The sequence below is a fragment of the Aspergillus tubingensis genome, assembly GCF_013340325.1.
Source record: "Aspergillus tubingensis WU-2223L DNA, scaffold_9, whole genome shotgun sequence".
Lineage (NCBI taxonomy): Eukaryota > Fungi > Ascomycota > Eurotiomycetes > Eurotiales > Aspergillaceae > Aspergillus > Aspergillus tubingensis.
Genome location: NW_023336283.1, coordinates 1605459 through 1630213, shown reverse-complemented (window position 1 = coordinate 1630213; position 24755 = coordinate 1605459). Strand labels below are relative to the sequence as shown.

At 49.1% G+C, this 24755-nt stretch overlaps 4 protein-coding genes across 4 annotated transcripts; 3 read left to right on the top strand and 1 right to left on the bottom strand.

Moving 5' to 3' along the window:
- Positions 1-1212: 1212 nt before the first annotated feature.
- AtWU_08609 (putative cytochrome P450 pisatin demethylase) lies at positions 1213-2800 on the top strand (the record flags this gene model as incomplete). The annotated part of the gene is made up of 2 exons (XM_035503717.1): positions 1213-1343; positions 1414-2800. 2 exons carry the CDS (start codon positions 1213-1215, stop codon positions 2798-2800), a joined length of 1518 nt encoding a protein of 505 aa, XP_035359610.1.
- Positions 2801-3252: 452 nt separating this feature from the next.
- On the top strand, positions 3253-5991 carry AtWU_08608 (uncharacterized protein; the record flags this gene model as incomplete). Its single annotated transcript, XM_035503716.1, has 1 exon — positions 3253-5991. One exon carries the CDS (start codon positions 3253-3255, stop codon positions 5989-5991), a length of 2739 nt encoding a protein of 912 aa, XP_035359609.1.
- A 108-nt stretch (positions 5992-6099) lies between these two features.
- On the bottom strand, positions 6100-7270 carry AtWU_08607 (putative adenosine deaminase; the record flags this gene model as incomplete). The annotated part of the gene is made up of 3 exons (XM_035503715.1): positions 6100-6291; positions 6367-7045; positions 7110-7270. The coding sequence occupies 3 exons, from the start codon at positions 7268-7270 to the stop codon at positions 6100-6102; spliced, it is 1032 nt and encodes a 343-aa protein (XP_035359608.1).
- A 13445-nt stretch (positions 7271-20715) lies between these two features.
- AtWU_08606 (putative 1-phosphatidylinositol-4,5-bisphosphate phosphodiesterase Plc1) lies at positions 20716-24186 on the top strand (the record flags this gene model as incomplete). The annotated part of the gene is made up of 1 exon (XM_035503714.1): positions 20716-24186. One exon carries the CDS (start codon positions 20716-20718, stop codon positions 24184-24186), a length of 3471 nt encoding a protein of 1156 aa, XP_035359607.1.
- Between the last annotated feature and the right edge of the window lie 569 nt (positions 24187-24755).

Sequence of the window (24755 nt, the reverse complement as noted above, 5' to 3'; positions counted from 1 at the left end):
ACAACAATCTCCTTTGGCAGATATACCGCGCTGCTCGCTCTGTAGCTGTCAGTGTATACACTGATGAAGTTGGTACTTTACTGTCGAGAGGCGGTTATATACTATCGCACATAATACTACTCGGAGGGATTTAATTACCCACGTTATACACATACCCTTGCTCTAACTGTCGAGAAGGTTTCCAGGTACGCTCTCAGCCTTCCATTCAACTCTTGTGACTGAGCATTACATGTGTGTGTAGTATTGGCATGTGTCAACTAATGATTCTCCTAGTGCTCTGCGGTCTACGATCAGGTACTTATATATTTATGTCTCTTGGTGATGGAGGTGAAGCCATTGTACTAAGGGGTAGGTCCAGCTCTTGCATCCTCGTCGCACTCCCTTCTCTGTCCCGTCCTCGTCTTTTTTGTTGCATTGTCTACCACTAGCTGTTCGTCATTTCTCTTTTTTTCTTCTGCTTATCCTCTCTACTCCTTTCAAATCGGGGATAGTTCAATGCTAATCGGGCAGTCAACTCATAAGATGACTTAGTGCAACAGAATGTTCAGCCCAGGCAATATTGCTGGCTTGATCGGCCTGCAATAGAAATTTCCGAATATCGCTCTCCAGTAAAGATCTGAATACTGAGCGGAATACATGCATAGAATGGTATGATGCGGATACAATAACAATTACTCGGGCTAGGCCTGCTAGTCGATAGATCACGGATCCTTGACGGAGAAAATGAAAGTAGCAAACCCAATGTGCTACGTGTGGCTCACAGAAAGAAAGATTATTCAAGAAATGATGGCCTTACGTGCGTATCGAACAGCTTACAGTATGTGAACAATATGATGACACTGTACGCCTCCTGAGTGTCGCCTGTCAGTGTTCCCCAGACTTGCCCATACTGGTTAGCGGATCGACAAGCTGACCTGCAGTGCCTGGAGCCCAGGCCCAACTTGTAGAGAGTGAGCGATTCAACACCAGAGTCTTGTTGTCGTCACCAGCCAGACTGATATTATTGATGTTTATGCTAGCGTCGACTGCACTGCGGGCTCTAGGGTGCATCACACCGATCGCGTGACGTGGCGGGGTCTCTAGCTCTTCTGGTCTTGCCTTACTTGTCTTCTACTCCTATCTACCCGGTGTCTGCTGCTCAGTAAAATCCACACTATCGCCAAACAATCCTCGTGTCGCCGGTCCAAACCAGGACGGTCATGATACCTCACAATGGCCTCACTGGTTGTCATTATAGCCCAACTTACAGTGCTCACTCTCGTTAGTCGGATAGTTTACTTATGCTACTTCCATCCTCTGGCACCCTACCCTGGCCCATTTTGGGCCCGCTTCACGAACCTCTGGTACGTGTTCACCCAGTCATTTCCTTTGCGTATTACGGAAGTCTTTGAGCTGACTAGTTGTGAGTAAAAGGCGGTTCTTCACGTTCATGAGCGGCCAACTCCATCTTGCGGAACAGCAACTTCATCAGAAATATGGCCCTGTTGTTCGAGTTGCCCCGAACTGGCTCTCTTTCTCGAGTTTGGAAGACTTTGAAGCTATCTATGGATTCAACAAGTCCGTCGAAAAGGGTGATTTCTATGCATTTGGACGAAGTCCCAGCCAGCGTGAGGCGAGTATATTCTCAACAAAGTCGGATAATATTCACCGCCAGAAAAAAAGGAAGGTCTTAGGACCGGCTCTCTCGAGTTCAAAGGTAGGAAGGTATGAGCCTGTTATTGAAGAACATGTAGCCGTCCTATTGGCGCGACTGGAGGCGTCCCGACACCCGATAGGAGAAGGAATTTCAACTGCAAATGTGGCTCCATTGGTAACTCGGTTCACCTTGGACACAATGCTGGAAATTCTGTTTGGCTCGGCTATAGCATCGAACCCATATACTGATAGTGCTGCCGCCGGTGCCATATGCTCGCAGCTTCGCAAGATAACCAAGACAGCATGGAGTTACTCTCTTTGGCCAATGTACGGGTGGGTTATGAATAGCTGGATCATCAATTCCTTGCCTCGCAGCCTTTTCTACAATAAAGATGGTGCACAGACTGGAATGGCTGGGCTCGCGGCTGCCGTTCACAGGGCAATCATGCGGGATCCTCAACATGTCATTCAATTTCCAAAGCCTGGAATTGTGAAAAGCTGGCTCGAAGTCCCCGTTGACGATGTAAATCGTATGAGACAATCTGAGATTTTAGCTGAAGCTATGAATATGGTCTTCGCAGGCCCCGGGAGCATGGCGGCCGCTCTCACGGCTATAGTATACCATCTGGGATCGGAAGAAGGACAGGTCTGGCAGGAGAAAATTCGCAGGAAGGCAGCAGTCTCTAGTCAGAGTATAACGACTGCCACAATCCCCATCGAATTGCAGGCTGTGATGAAAGAGACGATGCGTTTCCAGGGAGTCTTTCCAACGGCATTTCCTCGCGTGATCATGTCGGGTGCTGAAGGAGTCATTCCCAGCCTGTTAACACCGCTACCGGTCGGTACTACAGTGTCTGCGAATACCTATGTCCTGAGTCGGTCGCGCGAAATCTGGGGTGACGACGTCGATGAGTGGAGGCCAGAGCGATGGACTGGAGATGCTGAACACAGGCGGCAGATGGAAACAAAGTTCGTAGCCTTTAGCAAGGGTCCGCGAGGCTGCGTTGGGAAGGACCTGGCACTGATCATAATGGCTAAAGCGATGATGGGACTCATTCTACAATGGCAGATCAGAAGCGTGGGCAGTCTGCGAGGAAAGAGCTGGCTGGAAATGCAGTATGACGACTGTTGGCTGGAACTCAGACGATTATCCACAGCGCCGTGAATGGCGGCCGATGATGACTCGGTCGGCGCGTCGGGATCCCTTTTTGGAACGTCGGGGTCCCTTTTTGGAACCGACAATGATCCCAATATGGCATTCTATCGGACTGAGCTCTCTAATGGCCATTTCAGTTCGTTCCAATCGCCTCGAAAGCTTCGCCGTCGAGATTTCTGCCTGAGTCACGGGGTCCCACATGTGGCTATTTATATGGAGCATATCGCTCTTGCTCCGTGCCGATCATCCTCAGTCGATCGATCCCATATTTTACCTCCCAAACAAGATTCTGCTCCCAATTATCTGACAGAAACTGGAAATTCTCAAAGGATTTTACTCCTCCTGTACTGGTCTCTATTGTTGACCTACCATTCGGCTGCTGCTACGTCCTCATCACCAAGTTTGGATTATCCCCTCCTCGGCCCTCTTAAAGCACCCTTACCACCGCGCTTTCGAAAGAAATGTTGTCTGGCGGGGCACTTCCTCAAACACTGGGATCCATCACTGCAACCAAAATCAATGAACTCTCCAAACAACGAACGCTTTTCGAGAAGCGAAGAGCAGAGATTGTACAAGCTGCCGAGAATGCTCCCAGTCTACGATCAAAGGCCCAGGTCCTCCTGGAAGGGGTGACCAGGCTCAAGGGATTCCCTAATGATGCACTTGACCAGGAGGACCTAGATACGGACGGTTCATCGGATGAAGAATCTGCCGTTGAAGATCAGACTGAGCGCGCTATTCACGCTAATATTCGTCGCTTTCTTCTGCAAAGCAAGTATGATCCTTCTGTCTCAGACCGCAGCCTGAAAAGTTGGATTTCCCAGCTCGAACAGGAGCTTAGCTACCTCGAGCTAAGGCATAAGCATGCCGACTTCTATAGCGAGCTAGTCACGGAATGGCTGCGTGACTTCGAAGAGGTGGCTGCTTCTAGCTCGGCATCGGACGAGGACGGGTCGCAAGGAATGGCTTTCGAGAATGTTGGTCGGTCAGAAATGCACGAACAGCGAGCCACATGGGAGTCTCTGGTCTTCACAGAGGCAGATGTAGATGGAATTGCCATTAAAGCATACCTTGACGGTCTATTTAAAGCAACAACACCCTCACAGCAAGCATTGAAGCAACTGCGGGACGCAGTCAGGACCTTTGGAACTGATTTTGCCTCGAAGAAATCTTGGCTCGAGGTCAGCGACCTCAAGTGGGTATCGGACTCATTGCTGAAGTCCGATTTGCTCACCAAGGAGAAAATGGCTGTTCTGAAGGAGTTCATGCGCAACCCGGCAGTCGCCCAGGAGGTGGTAGATGTTCTCAATATGCGCCTTGCTTCTCTTGACAACTGGAGCTGGCCTGCAGAGGGTATCCCAGTGGAGATGCGTCGCCAGCTGAATGGCAAATACCGGGTATACATGGACGAAGATCTGCTGGATAGCCTCATGTTCGAATACCTGGGGATGAAATGGTCAGTGACATTTCGATCTGCTTTCAACTCGTTTCTTGGCACACCAGCTTGGAAGTTTCTTCGTGAACGAATCCCAAGGCGCGAAATGTCGCGCCGTTCTCGATTCACGGGGACGAATGCCAAACGCCTTGGTACAACGAGTGTAAACGATCGCCGAAAGGAAACGTACAAACAAGACTACTTTATGAGCCTCCTACCTTCCTCGGTGGACGCGAATATGGACCCATATGGCGAGGATGCGGAGCCTGATAACGCAAAAAAGAACCCACTGGGAACGAAGCACTCACTGCTACATCTTCTGATCACTGAATCACTCCTTTACACCTCGTTGCACGGCCAATTCACCGCTATTAGATCTGATTTCAAATGGTTTGGACCCTCTCTCTCGCACACCACCATACTGGTGGTATTGGAGTACTTCGGTGTCCCACGAATCTGGCTGGACTTTTTCCACAAGTTCCTAAGAACTCCGGTAACTTTTGCACAAGACGGATCAGGTGCCTCCAAGCGAACTCGGAGCCGAGGGATACCCATGAGCCATGCGCTTTCCACTTGTTTTGGGGAGGCCGTCTTGTTCTGCATGGACTTTGCGGTTAACCAAAGCACAGACGGGGCTTATCTATATCGGCTGCATGATGACTTTTGGTTCTGGGGTCACGAAGAGACTTGCGTCAAAGCCTGGACTACAATGGAAGAATTTACCAAGATCATGGGCTTAGAGATAAACGAGGAAAAAACGGGAACAGTGCGCCTGAAGGGCAAAGATGCGGCAAACCATCATGGGCAGCCAACTGACGCTCAGGAAAAGGAACCGTCAGACCCTCTGCCTGAAGGAGATATTCGCTGGGGATTCCTGAAGCTGGATCCTTCAGAAGGTCGTTTTGTCATTGATCAAGAACAGGTCGACAGCCACATTGCGGAGCTACAGCGCCAGCTCTCATCCTGCAAGAGCGTCTTCTCATGGGTTCAGGCATGGAACAGTTACTTTGGACGGTTCTTCGCTAACAACTTTGCGAAACCAGCCATGTGCTTTGGGAGAAGCCATATAGATATGGCCATATCCACACTGAGTCGTATTGAACGAACTTTATTTCCCGGAACCTCCAGCGGGGTGACCGACCACCTGCGCCAAGTGATCGCAGAACGATTTGGTGTTAAGGACCTCCCAGAAGGGTTTTTCTACTTTCCTGTAGAATTCGGTGGGCTGGAGCTCCTAAATCCTTATATCCCTTTCCTCGCTATGCGCGAGAACATCAAAGCAACGCCTAAGGGTCGGCTGCATAAGGCCTTCATGCAATATGAAGTCGAGTACCATGATTGCAAGCGGCGATTTGACGAAGGGACTTCTGCTGAGCAATCTACTTCGCTGGGAACTGAACTGGACGATGACGTGGCTGACATGACCCTGGAGGAATACACCCGGTACTCAGAAACTTACAGCCGTCCACTTTTGGAGGCATACACGGAGTTGATCCGTGTGCCCAAGGAGATCAGCATCAACCTGACGCCAGAACTGCACCGAAACCAGATGTCTCTGGATGCGAGCGTTACCAAGGATACTAATGGTCGCAACGCGATCTCGGATATGTGGTATAGCATGTCAGCATATTGGCAGTGGACGGCAGAGTTGTATCAGGAAGAGATGGTAAAGACTTACGGAAATTTAGCAGCTGTGAATAGGGAGTCTATGCCCCTGGGAGTGGTCAAGACGCTAAAGGAAGGCAAGTTCAGATGGCAGAGCTGATGATGAGGGTGGACTTGCTTATATCTGTATATTGTTTCTTGCTGGTATACTCCCTTTTCCAAGGAAGCTTTGTGTACATGAATGAAGAATAATAATTTCGATCAGCGGCTATGTGCTGTAATGTACCTCAAAGTCAGATAGTAGGCGTCGAAGACGGTCTTTCTCCTTTTCGCCTCCGAAGATCGCATCGTAGGATTTTCTGCAGATGCCCAGCACATCGGTCCGCGTGAGCTGAAAGTGCTCTGCAGCTAACAAATACTCATTCGATACGGGACTGCAGAAAAACCCTACATCGTCGGTCTGCACCAGTGTCAGTTGGCGGTTCGTGTAAGAGAATGAGGGCGATAAGGAAATATGATAGTAGCAGAGACTCACGCAAAGCACAATCGGGCAATTCTGATGTCTCCAATACCCGAAATGATGATCCAAAAAGCCACCATCAAACATTTTTGCGTGCACATTACACGACATGCACAATTCAAGTCCCAACTGCCTCCTTGCAATCTCCCGTTTCAGCTCTTCAGGCACATGAATCACATGGCCCAGCCGGTCCGGCTGAAAGTCCAAGAGTGTCTCCAATTCTCCAGGAGTTGCCGCCTCCCTCATTTCGGCGAAATGCACAGTCACGCCTAGTCCGTTAGCTTTAGCTTTCGCAAACGCCTCCCGCAGCACTGAAACATCACCCTTGGTTGGGTTGCCGCAGACATCGATGCCCACGATGCCGCGGGCGCGGTGGGCTAGTGCCAAGTCTACAATTTCCAGGGCTTCAGCAGTAGTGTGATGGCCCCTGTCCAAAGCTAGAATCAGATATACAGACATCTTTGGGGAAGTGGGGGATTGGTTGGCCTGAAAATCCGAGATTGCATCAAGAACGGTAGTAAGGTATTCCTCCCGGGTGAAGGAGGAGGAGGGGGATGCACGGGGAATGGTGCGGAGTTCAAGGTAAGTTACGCCGTCGTTTTGGAAGTCGGTTAGCACGGAATGGGTGGCGTAGGTGAGACTGGCAAGATCATTGACCAGATTGTAGATTGATTTGTTGAAGGACTGGAAAAATCTGGAAATTAAAGGTTGGTGGGGAGCGTCTTCAATGCATGTATGAGCGTGGAGGGACTACCCACGTTTGCAGGGAATAATCAACCTTCCCAGGCGGCATGGTTATCCATGGATCTTCTATGTTGAAGTCAGGGTCCTGGGCCTTCTTCTTGAGCCAGATCTCATGGAGACATTGGCGGCTGATACTGCCGCTGAGGTGGGCATGGAGCTGTGGGACAACACACATTAGTGATCAACCTTGATTCTGTTTCTTTCCTAGTGCTGGAGAGTCGTTCTATTCGATTGAAACGTGTGTTTGCATGGGGGATGTACTTGCCTCGATCTTAGGGAGGGATTGGGTGAAGGCACGATCGACCGCTTTCGAAAGGTCCATAGTCGATCTTGGTCAGGTGTCTATTGTACACGGACTTGAGGATGTAGATCTATGTGACTAAGTGGCTGTCGGTCTATCTTGTTGAATCTGATTGATGGATGGAGGTGGAAGTTGGGAAGAAGGAGGGGGGGTGCAAGTGGGATGGAATGAGTTGGCGAGTTCAGTTAGTTGGGGAAAGAGCAGGTGACTTTTGCTGCACTCGTGGTTGCCCAAGGCGCCGTTCTTGACTTGTTGCCAGTCTACGCCCACTATCGACCATCTTGAAGCTATGAGTAACAGCTTGAAACAATATGCCTTCTGACTCGAAGAGATGAGGGTTTACTCATCGATACAAAAACTGTCTATTGGCCCTTCGCCGCCGTGACTGAACCAATGACCAGTTCCGACTACCGCTCAGGCTAACTATATCTTGTCCGAAAACCAGGAAATTGCACACAGCACACAGCACACATGCTGCAAGTGCGCTCCATCCGCTATCTCAAGTCAGGTCTCTCAGTCGCTCGACGCATACAAGCTCCACATGGTGCCTAGAGCCTCAAATTAAAACACGGCATATAAACGAGATTCAAGATCCAGCGCACGGCCGTCCTCCCGAGACCGAGCACTTCCGACACGGGTCTCTGACGTGTCAAGACTCGAAACTCTTTCCATCCGATTAGTTCATTCAAATATTCCGACAAGGAGATACGGACAACAATAAGCCGTATGGCGTCAGATTGTTGACTCGGTTTAGGATAGATTTGGGTCATGGGGGTCCTCCGATGAGCCGTGTGATTCCGCTATCTACGAAAACATTTCGTGTCCATCGTCATGAACTAACTTTCGCGCCGGATAGACCGATGTCGTCTATAAGGCCTGCAATAAGCAATGATCCCACCAAGCACTTTTCATGAACCTCGTTCGATTCGTGCTCACACCCCATGGCATGTTCCATGGCCCTCTATGGGTGTCAGGTGTCTGTATCACCATCAGGCGTTTAGCCAGTTGATTTTGCTACTATTTCTCGCCGATCTGATTTGCGACAGAATTGGTTGCCAGTGGCTTGTGTTACCAGGCCCACTGATAGCGTATGCCTCACACATTTTCGATCAGCGCGACTGATTGTTGCGTGGTTCTAGCGGGCGTTATTCTGCTGCTCGTAGCCTTGTAGGTGCGCCTCAACGTGAGATATAGAGTTTCTGGCATCATCTTAGCTGGTGATATCCAGCCCTTTTTCACATTGGCTATCTCTCAAGAAGCGGCATATATATGCTTCCATATTCAAGTTTCGTATAGATTGAGGCCCTGTGAATCCGTATAACGTATCGTTAATTCAAGTGGAGATTCGCGGCAAATGAACAGCCTTGCAATCAAACCGGTCCCGGGAAGCATTGCCGTTGAGCGTGAAAGGGACACAAATAAAAAATACGCCTTCACAAGTGGCGCGACACTTGTCAAAGAGGCACAAAATCCCAATGTAAATTAGAGTCAAACTGCCGTGATACAAAGCGAGAACAGACATAGCAGGGCAGAAACCGTCTCTATTTGATACGCCACGCAAGCACTTCGGCTTACTGCCCCCAATCAAACCCCGTAGCTCTAGCAAACAACGGCTTGCGCTCAAAGGGAAATTATAGACATAAATGGGAGTGACACGTGTCGCGAGGCAGTTCCTTACGCTAAAGTAGCACTTGAAGGCTATGCATTCACCGGCGCAGGAAGGTCAGGCTACCTGCATACGCAGCATCCAGTGACAGGGAGAGTCTTTGTGGTACGCACCGATGGCTGCAGTAGTAGCACAGGGCAAACCGGAGCCCAATCTGATAACGGCAAGGGCGGCCGGCGACGCCGGGTGAGTTATGTTCTTATTGGAGTGGCAGCATATGCTGGATCGGGAATCGTCCCACCTAGGGCCTGTCTGGGGTCGTTCGCTTGAGAGTTTGACCACGGTAAGCTGGATTGGAGTGAGAATCTGCGAAGCGGAAACAACCGGCTTTGCAAGAGACCGTACTAATCGTGTATCTGGCCTGTATTTTGTATCTCCACGGAAAAGGCAGACCCGCAGCTCAGTTTCGCCTCCGTCACGGTTCTCTGTAGGCTTGTATCGTCTGGCCCGGTTCTCGAAGGATTCGAGAAACCCATATACAGACGACTGGTCCAATGGAAAATTGGTGGATAGTGGGAACACGGAATAGCTGTCTCCAGTTTTATTTTTAGCCGATGATCCAGCCTAGGGCCAGGAATCAACGATGGTTGTGTGCTGTGAGTCAATGAGATGCTTTCAATAACCCTTAATAACTGAAACTAATTCACTAACTAGTTAGTGAACCCTGAGTGGGTCACGATTCCGAGGCGAGTGCTTGCCCTTGACATAACGTCATCAGTGCCATACTGAAGTTCAATTCAGGATCATGAAGGCTGCTCGCTGTTGAAGATTGCGATATATTTATGACTACTCTGCCAATGAGTACTTTTATGGAAGAGACATCAAAAGACATCAATGTTATGGGTGGGGTTCGCCGGCCTTGTCCGTCTGGGATAGGTTTCGCAACTAAGGAGGGGCAACCGGAACATTACGAACCTTGACAGCGTCTTTGCAATCCATGAAATATACTGTCGGTGGAGCGTCTTGAGGTCAATCAGGTGGATGATGTGAGAACCCAGTGGGTGCTTGGAACGGAGGAGAATATTTCCGTTGAGTCTCTTCGGTGCCCAGTTCTTAGTCAAGATCAGGTTGGTCCCGAACAAAACCGCATTAGTTGTTGTAGGCAAACGTATCCAAGTAACATGTATGAACGACCCCATGAAAGGATCGATTTACAAAAAGTGAGTAAGACGATTTGTTTCGTCAGTCAACACATATTGTGCTTACGAGACCTCCGAACTTTGAGACAAGTCATTCTGATTCTATGGTCAGTTCTTTTCAATTCAGAAAGCGGACTCTATGTGCAATTTCCTGCTCGACCTACTTTTTCGGTCTGCTAAGGTTCGCTTCCCTTAGCTGATGTGCCGACAGCATAGGCTTTCACTAACAGTGCTCATGATCGCTATGTCGTGTTGGAAAGCAGAATGCGAGAGTCAAAGGGGGAGTCTGAATGGCAAGCAAGAGCAGTACTTTAGAGTCCTCACCCCCCAGAAAAGAAAACATATTCAACTTCACCGAAGCATTGGGCTCACCGAGGAGTTTAAAGTGAGTCAGAGATTAGGTGGGACGCCTTTTTTTTTTTCATTTCTTAAGCGTCTGGTTTCCAGTGACGGTGATCAGGTATGTGCATGCATCCATAATATCACTACAAAGCAATCAGTATTTCATATGGAATGCTCCCTCCTGGTATTTCTATAGGGCCTTGTTGCGGGGGTGCCTGGAATTGTAAGATATGCCTCTGTATATCGCACACGAATGCGAAACAGAACAGGAACGTCTTCATTGTTCAGTAACTATGCAAAGCGACCCTCTGCAATACTTGATGCGGTTCATCTCATACACGAAGGCCATGCTGTCCCGCGTGTAGTTGAGAGGTATAGAGGAGTAACAGTGTGATCTCATGATTGAACAGCCATGGTCGTCAAGTGCAAACTATGAGGTCGCGGCAGTATCAAAGACACAATCGACTCAGTCGAGCAAGACCATTAAGATGACCGCAATGATATTTTGATACACCGTCCCTGGTCCCAATATCTGGATTATCACGATGAATTGACACAACAGATAGTGAAGTACCTAGTAGAAGTTAGCAGTTGGGGCTAAGCCCGTTTAGTAGTAGTCCTCCAAGCCATTGAATTCAGATTTCCGGTCGAACAAGTCTGTTGGTTGAGAAGTCGTATTGCCACTGCAGTGGGCCGAATCGGCCGATGCCATTAGTAGTAGCCTCAATTTGGGGCCAGGGACCTGGACCAGGGTCTTCTTTAGCACTATGCAAGAATAATTGTTGCCCCAACCCACTTGACCCGGGTATTTTGTACGGCACGCAGATTACCGGGCAAGATCCCCATTCATTCGAATCGAGGGTGCCAAGTCAGAATGTCTCAGAACTGATTGGGGTCCGGTCCGACTAAAAAAAGTTGCATCGGTAGCCTATGTCACAAGCGATGTTTCTAACTTTCTCCAGACGCAGGAGTGTACCCGCTGCTGGCATGCTTAAGCGACGGGACTCAGACCTGGTGCATCAAGGCAGCCAAAAAAGAACTATATCCCAATGCGGTGCTGATACGATCGGTGGCTGAGATTTGAGGAGAGAAGGACGGAGGAGAAAGAGAAAAAGAAACCAAACTATCGACAGTCACGAGGCTTCATAATCGATGCTGAATGGAATTGGCAGTAGAGGGAGGGCCTTTGCCCGTGCGTGCTGCATAGTCAATTGGAAGGACTCATTCGACTATCAGCAAGCCACAACACGTTATCTGGCTGGTTGGCTGGCTGATAGGAAGGATTATCCATAGCAGAGCCGGATAGCGGCATTGTTGGGATCAAGACCGAGGCGTTGGCCGAATGACACCATGCAGCATGCGCCGTGCGACCGGGGATTGGAAAGACCGAAGAAGGTTGAAGCATCGAAGACGCATCGAAGGAACAGGCTCGACGAGGCTCAGCTCAGACGATTTCCACACCTACAGAAAGTAAAGGAGTTGCATCTTACCCCCTCTATCGCTAACTACTTGTTAGTATAGCCTTGCCTGCCCCCCAATACCTACAAGGATGGCCGCACAGGATATGCAGCCTCGTTCTACAGGGTGTTCTGGGGCAGGCGACAGGTTTATTAACTTTAGAGTTTCAGGGAAAAGAATAGAAAAGAGGCCGAAGACGGATTAAGGTACGGCAAGACTCACTATGCCAAAGTCAAAATGCTCAAGGTACTGTGGTTGTTACTAATGATGATGCTCTATGTAATAGATTGTATTTTGAGTGTATGAGAGCTCGTAACGAGCAGCAGTATTTTTCAATAAAGAACGGTAATACCAGCATCATCTGTTATTAACCAGCCACGGAAATCATTACGGCACATCATGGCAAGACCCCGGTATAGGGGGCGCAACGTTCCACTCAGTTGGGAACGGCTCTCTCGGCCGCCTTCTCTTTGAACTTCAGGACAGACATTGACGTTAGTTACTTTGGGTACCCAGTCTAAATACTGCAGCCGGCCACAGCAACCGAAAACCTTACCACATTTCCAACGTGATAGATAACATGGATGGCAGGTAACGAGTTCCCCTCTGAATAAAATCAATCATGAATATTTTGCAAAACGCTCTTCGGGCTTCCTCAGTGCTACTATACAAGTGATACTATCTTCATGACATATTGTACCACAGAATTAGAAGGTTTAGACGAGGTCCCCTAGGGTTTTGGCAGAAGGACGTAAAAGGAGAGGAAAACTAACAAGGGACCTCTGGTCTGACGATATGAATCGCAGGCTATGGATGGGACATGCCCTTCCCGTAGGATGAGTAGGGCAACCAGGGTATGAATAATTCAGTACAAACGAGCCATAAGTAATACCTGTACGATAAAGAAACCCTGATACGAGGCATACTGTAGCACCGGCAAGGCGGAAACATGATCAGCCCTTGAAATTCCCATTTGACTCTGTGTTTCAATCACCGCTCAGCTTCTTTTTATTTTTTTTTTTTATTTCTTTTTAGGAATTTTCTCAAGAATTTACAAGTGTATATCTCAGAATTGCTTATAACATTGAGCTCCTGCGCCTTTATCCCCCTTATTTGACCGACTCGATAAAGCTGTTCTGGCGCACGTCTCCGACTAGCCGTCAGTACTATGATGTCATCGTTTCACCCGATTCTTGCGTAAAGTAAGAATCTGACCAGTGACAAATTGTAGCGTATTTACTGTGCTGCTCCCTCATTAGTATTAGTAAGGATCTACGAAGTAATATGTGCACAGATGCTTTGATTTTCAGTCAAGGCTCTAAGAGGATTGCATTACATCAACTAGATCCTGCTTTTGGTGTAAAGGGGGTGTTTAGGGAGGCTACTAGTCGGTCAGTACTCGACATCGTGATAATAACCACACTTCCTTTGTTAGTACGACTGAAAACGGCCACCATACCCTCCAGTCTAGTGCAGTAAAACATAAGCATAAGGGGTAGCAAGGGTCGCTTCACACTGCATCAGCAGCCTGTGTGATCGTAGCAAGGAGTTCTCGGGTGCGAGATCCTGAGCGAAAGGAAACCGCAATCGAAGGCTTGGAAGCCTGTCAAGAGTGGGTCGCCGTTTGGAAACAGCCCCACGAGGCAGTGATATTACCCAATCACAGTGGCTGCTTGGCATCATCCCTGTGAAGTTGGCTGCCCAGTAGGTATGATTCTTCTCCCCCCCGGCCAGTTGCCGAGTTTGCCTTTTGGACAGAAAGCAGTCTGCATGGACTAGTCACTAGTAGGTACTACGTCAAGTTATAGTAGCAGTGTTAAACTACCAAAGTCATGACTAGGCCGCACGTATTTGAAGGCTCAATTTCGGATGTTAGCAATGGTTGTCCGGTACCCCTGTCGCTGCATAAGTACGCAAATAAGTATGCCTTTCATAGAGAATTATGTGCAGTGCGACTGCCTGAATCTAAGTAATTGCTAATCATGCGCAAGCACGGAAACACTGCTGGCTACAAGCGGGTAACCTTTCTTTTTATCATCGTTTCTTCTTGGAGTGTGGGACCTTCGTTTGGCAAGCAGAGGTGGAGCATCGTACCTTCTGGCAGTGAATAAATTCAGGTAGTATCTAGGAAGTAGTAAGTAGTGGTTGACAGTCTGGCATGCGATAATGTTTCTTATGAACCAATAATATCTCTATGAGGTCTGCACGTGTGAACACAAGAGCACTCACCCCACCTTCAACCGCATTTAGCACCCAACTTGCAGTACCTACTCAATAAAATTAGGTTAGAGCGCTGGACATAAAATATGTAGTAAAACGGAATCAGCACTAGTCAGCATGCTGTTCTGTCTGGCTAATGATTGTAGATAGTTAGCTTCCTAGGCGATACCCTGAATTCGTACTTTTCCCTCTATGACCTACAAACACAAACAAGGAATGAATCTTGGGTAGCAGAGGAACTGAAAAAAATTCTACTTCACTAGTATGAGGATATGTGTGACTACTATAATACGTGCGTGGGCAGTCAAACAGTCCAGAGTAGTCAGTAAACATACATTTGAAGTAATACATAGCCCATTCTCATATCTTTGGCAGCTGTCAACTAACTTGACTAATCCACTCCCCTCCTTCACCGGCTTCCGTTCAATGCGTCATTTTTCGCGCCATGAACTAACCCATCCCCCGCTATGGATCGTCAAGTTGATAGACACCGCCAGCTTGATTGGATTCCATGTTTCAGCCATAGTCGGTGGTGATTGCCTGATCCATAGTCACCTAGTTCAGAAGGAAGCCCAGGGAAGAGGAAGCGGTCAGAATCATCAATGCACGCGAGACGGCGATAACCTAAAGCATGGGTCATCCTTCAGCTTCCCCTCTTTCTGATCAGCAGCATCGGCGTCTGCAAACGGGAGGGTCTTGGATTTCAATACAGCCCACTAACTGCCTATTGTATGTGCATGCATACAGAATGCACCATGATGGTTTGAATATCCTCCAAGCACGCACTGCAGTTACTCAGCTACCTAATCAGACGCTACTTTGAGAAAGTTGCAATCTCCCCTTATCAAGAAAGTTCAGCGCTCTTTCGCGGCTATCTTTGCATGATTGGGGTAGCCTATGAACTTTGCTGATTATCAAGGGCGCATACCACCTTGCGTCGTCAGCTGGAAACAGTTCGTTTGAAACCGATTAGGTGTCCCGTGATCACAAAGGAATATTTCCGCCACAGCCGCGATACCAATCTAGGACGGATCGGTCGGAGCAAGATCGGGATTTGATATCATGGCTCTCAAGATGATTACCTGCTCGAAACCTACACCCTCCGGTAGGATACAAGAGCGTTGACACCCTGCCAAAGCACATGGTCATTTGCATTACCGGAGCCTCCATCATTGGAGGGTTAAATTTCCTAGTTCAGGAAAGGCTAGGTAATCCGCGGACGGCCCGGCCGATACACGCTTGTGGTTGCAAGGTAGCTCATGATAGTCTATTTGATCGTAATAGATGTGAATAGGCCCTCATCTGCTTCATTATCGGCAGTAAATGCCCAGGCCGAGAGACTGTATCTCCATGTTGGATATTATCCTGGCAGATGTGCATCCCTAGAATATATGACAATGCCACTTGCTTGCATCTAGTCGGCCGTATAACGGCTCTACTGATGACATGCAAATAATCCTTTGTGGCCAATCCGGAATGTTCTGAGACGAGCGGAGAAATGCTTTTTTAGATTCAAGACGCGGTGGTCAGAACGCGAGTCCGCCATTCAGTGGCAGGGCCAGAGAAAGAAGGAGTGTAAGAAACCTGAATTGGCAGATGGTTAGTTGATAGGACGACGATAGCAGCATCGCCAACTCAGCAAAATGGCTCAGCTTTGTGCGGGGTTGGGAAAACGCCCCGCAGCTTACTATTCACGGTTGCCTTCCATCAAGAATGAGCAAACGGGCTACTGCGTAATTGGCAGTTTCATCACCACCGATTATCCTGACCAAGAATAATAAGCAGTCCATTAACATGTAGGGGCAGCCATGCAGTGTCCGGTCAATACCTTGGTAGGTAGGTGGTACATAGTGCCTGTAGTTTGATCTGCTAGTGTCTATTAAGAGTCTACTACTTCGCCTAAGTCATTGAAATTGGAGCGACCGGAGCTGGAGCCACGGAAAAACCAGATCTATGGTGTCATAGGGCAGATACTGGAGAGGGAAGAAATGGATTCGAAAGTAAGATCCACATTGGGTGATTCTGTTTGGATGAACCCGTGATATTATTACCCCCTTTCACGGCCTTCACCATAAGCTGCCTATCGTCTTTGTTGCTTCTATCCGCGACGAGAGAATTAGAGAGACTCTTTGACCGCTTCTTCATCCTCCTCCTGCTGTTGCCGCCTTGGTACTACCTTGGGTATCAAGGTGTCGTAGTCCAAAAGCGTTTGCCATGAGGAACTCCAAGCATTGCTCTGGGTGGTGCATGGGCGCGCTACCAATGGCCAATCACTTATAGATAGCTTGGGGCGAATGTGCTGAAGAGTTTTGCCCAAAATACTACATGCACCAAGGGCTCGCAAGCATTTATGAGTATGGGGCAGACCGTAAAGAATGAGAAATACTTGATTCGCTTTGTGTCGATTCGTATCCCTGTCAGGTTACATGGAAGCATCATTGATACCTTCCAATCTCTTACCGTGGGATGGAGGACTGGCAGTTTCTGGGCAAATTCATTCATCCCGTGCTGCGTTTCCACTTTCCGGCCCCTTCCCCCTTTCCGCACCGCCCCGACTGGTTTCACTGCCACTCTTTTCCTCAGCCTCAGCTTTGCAAACACGCGTGTAATATTACTACGACGGTACTAGCCGCGTTTCTCCCCCGCGTTGAGATGAAGACAGGGCTGGGATGACTCAATCGAAAATCTCTTGCTGTTTGATTAATTTACCGACAGATTACCGCCCCTCACCCCTCTCACTTGCGCTCGCATTCTTGTACCAACTACGAACCTAGAAATGCGAGTGAACCACTCGCAAGCTCCACAGTAATGTCGAGTAAGGATAAAGCGGCACCAGCAATTATTTTGCACAACTCCCTTATCTTCCTTTTCTCCGTAATTTTGTTTTTCTTTTCCTTTTCTCCCAATTTTACCCACCCTCCCCCTTCCCTGGCGACACTTAAGAGGGAAAGAAACATGATTGCATCTCAAGGGAAATTAAAGGGCACTATGACGAAACGGGACAGGGACAACTGTTGCCAGCAAAAAATAGTATTTAAGTTTTAGGCGGTCTGCACATCCCTAGTCGGAATGCATCAGGTGACAATCCCCCGATTGTCGGAAGAGCCCAATCCTTTTTCACGGTCGTACATGCAACTAGCGTCCTGGGGAAGGGGGCCTTGCTACTGCATGCAGTCTCTACAATAGTCCAGTCGTATTCTTTGGCTTTTTGGAGAAAAGTCGGGCGACAGGGATAAGGCAGGTTGGCATCAAAACCCAGAAACGGGAAACGAAGGGGAGACCCCAGCGGGCGGGAATCCAAGATCCACATATCTCCCCATAGGGACCGCCGTGCCGGTGCCTCAAGAAGGATCTGTAACATCAATAATGGTGATAACACGGTAATAGTGTTTGCGGATCGACAGTCAGGCATGCTTCGGATTCTCCTGCTCCCGCGTAGTGATGGCAGATACGTGGATAACTCCGTACTCCGTACCGAGTATCCGTGTATGCAGGACGGATTATCCGTGGGGAAGCTAACCTTCTTGCCTTGAGAAAGAGCTCGTTACAACTACTGTTAGCTATTGGGGTGAAATTGAGGAGGGGATTGATTGTATCCACCGACCTTCCATAGCAACTGATGTTCTCTGTTCGCCTTCCCCTTTTTCTTCCCTTTTCTGCCTTGTCTAACTATCCATTTCCCCCCAATCCGCCCCCCTCCCGAAAAAGGTGAAACAACATACCTATCAGCTTCTCTGCTCCCCCACGATTGACAGTGATACCATCATCGACAAGGAGATGATCATCCAATAGATCATGTCCGTTCACTGTGCCACTGCCTACTACAGATCTCTAGGAGTAGGATTTACTGTAGGAAGTGGAGCGAACAGCTTCTGGGCATCTTGCCAATTGTGGATGAAGAGCAAAATCCTCGTGATCAAATACTATATGGAGTCCTCCGTAACAAATCTACCGAATTAGATGCTATGCTGCCCAGATAATAAAGGACGTGGATAGATAATGTAGGGAGGTCGAATGTTGGGAGAACCAGAAAGGGAAAGGAAAGCAGAAAAGGGCACTATTGAAATAAGTTAGAAAGAAGAAAGGAAAGGGAAAAAATGGGAAAAGAAAGGTTAGCAGCTACTGTATTTCCCAATGATTCCCTGACTGCCAATCAGCCTTCGTAGAAGGACGGAAGGAAGGACAGAGGGTAGATTGGAGGAGCCTCATAGGATCTCATGATCGCGGCTAGTCTCATAATCGCTTGGGCTGCCGTTGCTATGCTTCCTGGACAGCTCACCCGTTTAACTGACTTTGATCTTGGAGCAGGTGCCCAGCAATGACGGCCCAGTTTGATTAGACTACCTTATTGGCATACCTGAACTAAAGGTTAATAATACTTTCTATCCCTTTCCTGGTCCTTAGCCAACAGTATATAGGACTTGGAATTTCTTCCTTTTGGCTACTTCATTGCTGTTATCACCAAGTAGTACTCCTGGGTCTGCTTGACAGAGAATTCTTTACTTTTCCCTGAAGAAGACATTGCGCAGTTTTCACAGGGGCCTAGACGCATATCAAGAACGCAACAAAAAAAAAACGCCTCTGTTATCATCACTGCCGTCCACCACCATCATCATTATCCTAATCTTATATCATCATTACCTGAGCGTTTTCATTGGTACCAGAGAATTGGTGCCCGCGTTTTTTTCAGACCTTCCTAAGACATTCAGGACTTGGCTTCCCAGATTACTTTTGCGGTGCGGGTCCCGCAGGCAGGCTAGAAGAGGAAGGAAAAAGAACAGTGTTCCCTACTACTCCGTATCCGAATACCGATTACCATCTTTGGGCTTGGTCTGACGTGGGGTGGGAAACGGTTCTAACCTGGTTACATGACGAGGGGCAGACGCGTGGGAGTTTCGTAACCAGAAATTCCCAGTTGACAATACGCAAATACGTACCTTACCAAACCACAGGTACGGAGTACGTCAGTAAGTACCCACTCCAGCTTTCTTTCAATTGAAACATCCATCGGTTTCTTCGAAATCGACTTCCAAAATCCTTCCCTCCGAACTTCTCCCTTGTCTGTCTGTACGACACCGCATTCGCCTGGATGGGAGACTCTTAAGAGGGCGAACACCAAGACTTCCCCCCTCTCCCCAGCATTTTGTTGACACTCTTTACTCCAGACATCTTCGCTCCCTCGACTTCCGCAAGTGGAGATCCCAATTTCTCTCTCGGGCGAAGGATAACGCTGGCACTGTTTCCTCCGTCGCATGATCAACTAACTCTCTTACTCACACATCCTGGCGCCTTTCGCTGCAGGTCCTCTACTACACTCCACGTAACCGTGCAGCAAACTGGAAAAGCTACATATCGGACCACACTAGACAATCGCGACCCTCACGATTACTCTTGTCGGTCCAATCTCCGATTGCTCAAATTATCACCCTTCCCCTTTGGACCACCTGCATCACTGCGTTGGCAGGCAATCCTGCATTTCCTCTCCCGATCCTCGTCGCCGATTTTCCCTTCTTGCGCAGCCTTCCTCTAGTCTCCGGCCGGCGAGTGACGCCAATCGACGCGAAGCCGAATTTCCCTGCTCAATTCCAACAATAATTTTTTTTTTACCTTTACACCCACGCACACACATACACACCTTTTGGCGTCTGTAGAAGCTACGTTCGGAGGGGCTCTGCTGACAGCTAAGCACATGCGCGGCGCACACGGCTATTGACTTGCATTATTTCGCTCACCAATTTCTGTTCCCATTACCTTTCAATACTCGCCTTGGAGCGTCCCTCGGTCCTCCTGCCTCGCACCGGAAAAGAACCTCAACCGCCGGCACCAACCACGGCCAATTGGTTCGAGCTCCACACGTCCTCGCATATTTGCTGCAGAGGGACAGCTTTCCCCGCGTACTAGGAGATCCGCCAACTGAGGAGGGGTAAAATTAGGGCACCAAAATAGGATACAACGCGGGCAAATCAGATCATATCAGGAAAACCTGACGAAAATCAGTTCAGGGAAAAAAAAATAATTGGAGACCAAGGCTGAGGGTGCCAAGTCATTTATCATTTTTTGGCTTTACTTGGGTTGACGACAAGACAAGCGATCAAAGAGCCTTCCCCCCCCACCCGCGCCGTGCCATTGTTACACGAAGCCAGTGTCTGTCTCAATTGTTATCAGGAACCCGGATCCCGTACTCTCGCGAGCGCTCTCCGGCAGGGCTCTCCGCATTGCATCAGAGGCAGGCCAAGATGCAGATATCAAAGACAGAGCAATCCCGCTAAGCAAGTGGCTTTTGCATCGCTCAGCCAGACACGATCCCCTTTTTGGCTCGTATTGCATTCCTGCTATAGGCCACCATATCAGGGTCAACACAGCCGCCTAGTTACTGCACGTCGCTGTTCATTCGTCCCCTGAAGAGTCCAGGTGACTCCAGCTTTGGCACGGTTCACGACAGGTCTACAGTCTCACGTTTTGCAGCCGGGTGCTACGTCTGGCAGGTATCCGCAATGGCTTACGCCGCCGCTTCGTCGCCTTCAACCATAAATGGCGACACCCAAGCAAGTTTAAAAGTCACTGGCTCACTCCCGAAACCTCCAAAACTACATAATGTCAACACATCTGTTCCCCCCGCCCCCAATCCCTCCTCCGCTCCGCCCTGTGCCTCCATATACTCATATACACCTAACTCATTACGTCCTTCGCATACCTTCTCAAATGCTTCGAGCCCTTCAGGCACCCCTCTGCAATCAGCTACTGACGCGCTCCGAGGTCGAATACCCTCATTCCCTCTGATACCCCCAGCCCATCTAGAGCTTGGAGATTCAATGATGGCTGTTCCTGGGAATGCTAGTGCTTCCGGCTCGGGAGACGCGGCAACCCAAACGACAAACAAAGCCCCGGGGTTGATGCGCAGAATCTCTCGAGGGGCAGCTAACAAGCTCACTCGGAGGCGGCAATCCGCGACGCAGAATGATAAGCGGGACCGTAGCTCCGGTCCCGTTATCATGCGCAGACGAAGCGACAGCAAGACTGGACAAAATAGCTGGGAAAGTGCGCTTGAGTCCAGTAATGAAGAAGACAGCAACGATGCTCTGGATTCTCTTGGGGTCTGGTGTGGCTCCGAGGCTTCTAGCTTGCAGAATGAGAGTTTCATTCCTCCTACTCGCATCGTTAGTGCAGTCGCACCGAAGGTTGATGCGATGATTCAGCGTGGCACAGTCCTCACGAAGGTCACCAAGAAACGACGAAAGCAAGTGCGCTTCTTTTTCGACATCGACGCTGGGAAAGTTTACTGGGATCTTTCGAACCCGACGAAACGTTTTTATATAGATGACATCAAGGAGGTCCGAGTGGGTGTCGATGCTCGCAATTATCGCGAGGAACATCAGGTTTCACAGGATCTTGAAAGCAAATGGTTCACCATTGTCATCGCCGATGCAGAACGATTGAAGGGACGGGCTGTCAAGACTCTGCACCTGATTGCGCCTAGTGATCATACCTTTGAACTCTTTACGACAACCCTCGAACACATTTCACGCTATAGAATTGGTCTTATGGCTGGCCTAGCTGGTTCTGGCCAGAGCGAAGCGGTCTTGAAAGCCCACTGGCAGCGTGAGATGTCCAGATTATATCCAAAGGGTTTAAAGCCCGACGAACTCGAGAGCCTGGATTTTGAGGCGGTTGAGAGTGTATGCCGCAGCTTGCACATCAACTGCTCCAAAAATATGCTCCGTGCTCAATTCTCCAAGGCGGACAATAACAACAAGGGCAAATTATTTTTTTCCGAGTTCAGTGACTTTGTTGCTCGTTTGAAGGAGCGGAAAGATGTCAAAGCTATCTTCAAAGAGCGCGCTGTCAGTTTTGAAGGCTTTACTTTGGAAGAATTCCTGGCATTTCTTCGTGATGTGCAGAATGAAGATGTCGAGTCTGACCGAAACTACTGGGTGTCTATCTTTGATCGGCTTGTGCGCAAATCGAGACCCCGTGCACCCAGTCTTCCAGAGCATTCGGACGGAAGGCCTACTGTGGTTCCGCGTCTGGGCCTCGATGCCTTCACCTCGTTTCTATCTTCTTCCTGGAATGGGGTCTACGCCTCCCGCGCCCCCCAGTCCAGGTTTGATCGCCCATTAAACGAATACTTCATCTCCAGCTCTCACAATACGTATCTCCTGGGTCGCCAGGTTGCTGGTGCATCCAGCACTGAGGCATACATCAGCGCTCTGTCCCAAGGGTGTCGTTGTGTGGAAATCGACTGCTGGGACGGAGCTGATGGCCGACCCATTGTCTCTCACGGAAGGACCATGACCACCAGCGTCCTGTTCGCCGATTGCATTACTGTCATCAACCGATACGCATTCATCAGCACAGACTTCCCCCTTATCCTCTCTCTCGAAGTTCACTGCAATCCCGAGCAACAACTAGCCATGGTGAAAATCATGAAGGAGACCTTCAAAGACCAATTAGTCTTGGAGCCACTTCTTACAAACACCTTCGTCCTTCCATCGCCCGAGGAATTGAAGCGTCGCATCCTTGTGAAAGTCAAAACTTGCGATGAAACAGAGGGTGGTATGCGACAAGAATCGTCGGGTTCGTTGATTAGTGTCGGTCGAAAGCGCAGCTCAAGCTCCCCTTTTATGCAACCGACGGTGCCCGAGTACCCTCCAATTTCCAACCTTGTTCCTCTTGCTGGGTCTTCCACGGCTGGCCAGGATAGTGTCGATACTTTCCTTTCCCATGACAGACGATCATTCACGACCACTAGCTTAAGCAGCGCCACGGAAGACAGTGATGGCGCATTGACGTCCATGAAAAGGGAACGGAAACGACGCCAGAAGAGCAAGATCACCAAGCCATTATCGGACTTGGGAGTATATACTCGGGGCTACAAATGGCATAGCTTTACGTCCGCGGAAAGCCAGCGGTATAACCATGTGTATTCGTTCGCAGAGCGTTCCTTCGAGAGTATCTGCCGTGATTCAGATAGCAAAGCGGTCTTCGAGAAGCACAACCGAAAGTATTTGACAAGGGTCTATCCGTCTGGCTTCCGTCTGAGGTCCTCTAACTTCGATCCCCTCAAATTCTGGCGTCGCGGAGTGCAGATGGCCGCTTTGAACTGGCAAACCTACGATGTTGGAATGCAGTTGAACCAAGCCATGTTTGCCGCCGGGACTGATCGCACAGGCTACGTACTCAAGCCCGAATCTCTTCGCACAGTGACTCCTGGCGAAGATAAATGGAAGAGCACGGGGCGGAAACGCGTTAACTTTACTATCGAAGTCATCTCTGCCCAGCAACTACCGCGGCCTCGCAGCCTTGGACCGGACGATAATATCAACCCGTACGTAGAGGTTGAGATATTCAGTGCCGATGATCGAGGCCAGAGTTTTGTCATTGGGGAAGGTGGTCTAAACGCTTCGGCGCGGAGTGGCGTGTCAGGTATTGGCTATCCGCACCGTCGGCGCACAAAAATCGAGCAGAGCAATGGGTATAGCCCCATCTTCAATGATTGCTTCAAGTTTGCGCTGGAAACGAAGTATCCGGACCTCGTGTTTGTCCGCTGGACGGTCTGGAGCTCGCTGGATGGCCGCAGTGCAGGAAACAACAGCAGTCTTCAGTTGGCTACCTTTACTGCCAAACTCACCAGCCTTTCTCAAGGCTACCGCTATCTGCCTTTGTATGATGCAGGCGGCGACCAATATCTCTTCTCAACCCTGTTTTGCAAGATTACCAAGGATGGTATCACTCCCGCCTCCATTGAACGACCCGATACCGAGGAACTCCGTGCTGAGCGATTGGGTATTCTCCGTCAAATCGGTCAAACCGTGTTCAAGCGCTCGTCATCCACTGAACGGGAGAAGGAGGCTTTCTCCGATAAGGGTAGTGAGATCCCGATCAGCTCAGAGGACAACCATTCTCCTACATCCCCGACTTTGACGCCGACAGTGTCAGCGGCATCTACGTCTTCGCTGCCTCCTTAGCACCCATCCAAGGAGACTTAAGCATAGTGTGAAGTCATTTTCACCCCTTCTACTCTTCCCTATACCCTTTGGGTTCATCTACATCTCCTTTCGCTATCACGCTGTGATATTTTGTTTCCATTCATGTGCAAGTATGGGATTTGGCGTTCTGTCAGCTTTGGCTGCATCTTTTGCATTTTCATTTTTATCCTTTCCTGATGTCTTATGGGAGCCTGAGGCGCATCACGGTCGCAAAACGGAAGCCACAGGCGGGCTCACATGGAAAGCATGACCTCACATCTTCGAATTTTACCTTTTGTTATCTATCTGGGGCGACGCATGGACGATTCCGAAGTCCCGAGAAGGCGAGTTCATGGTGTTGTTTACTAGTGTTCTAGCTCTTGTGTGTGTGCGTCTGTATGTCTGTGTTGGCACTGGAGTGCCTTGATTTATCCGCGATACCCTTTTAATTTGGACGTTTTTGTGTTGCTTTTATGCGTTGCATGGCTGTGTGATTATCATTGCAGACCCGTTTTCCATTCTCACTACTGTTTTGCTTGCATGTCCATTTTACTCAGCATCTGTCTCGG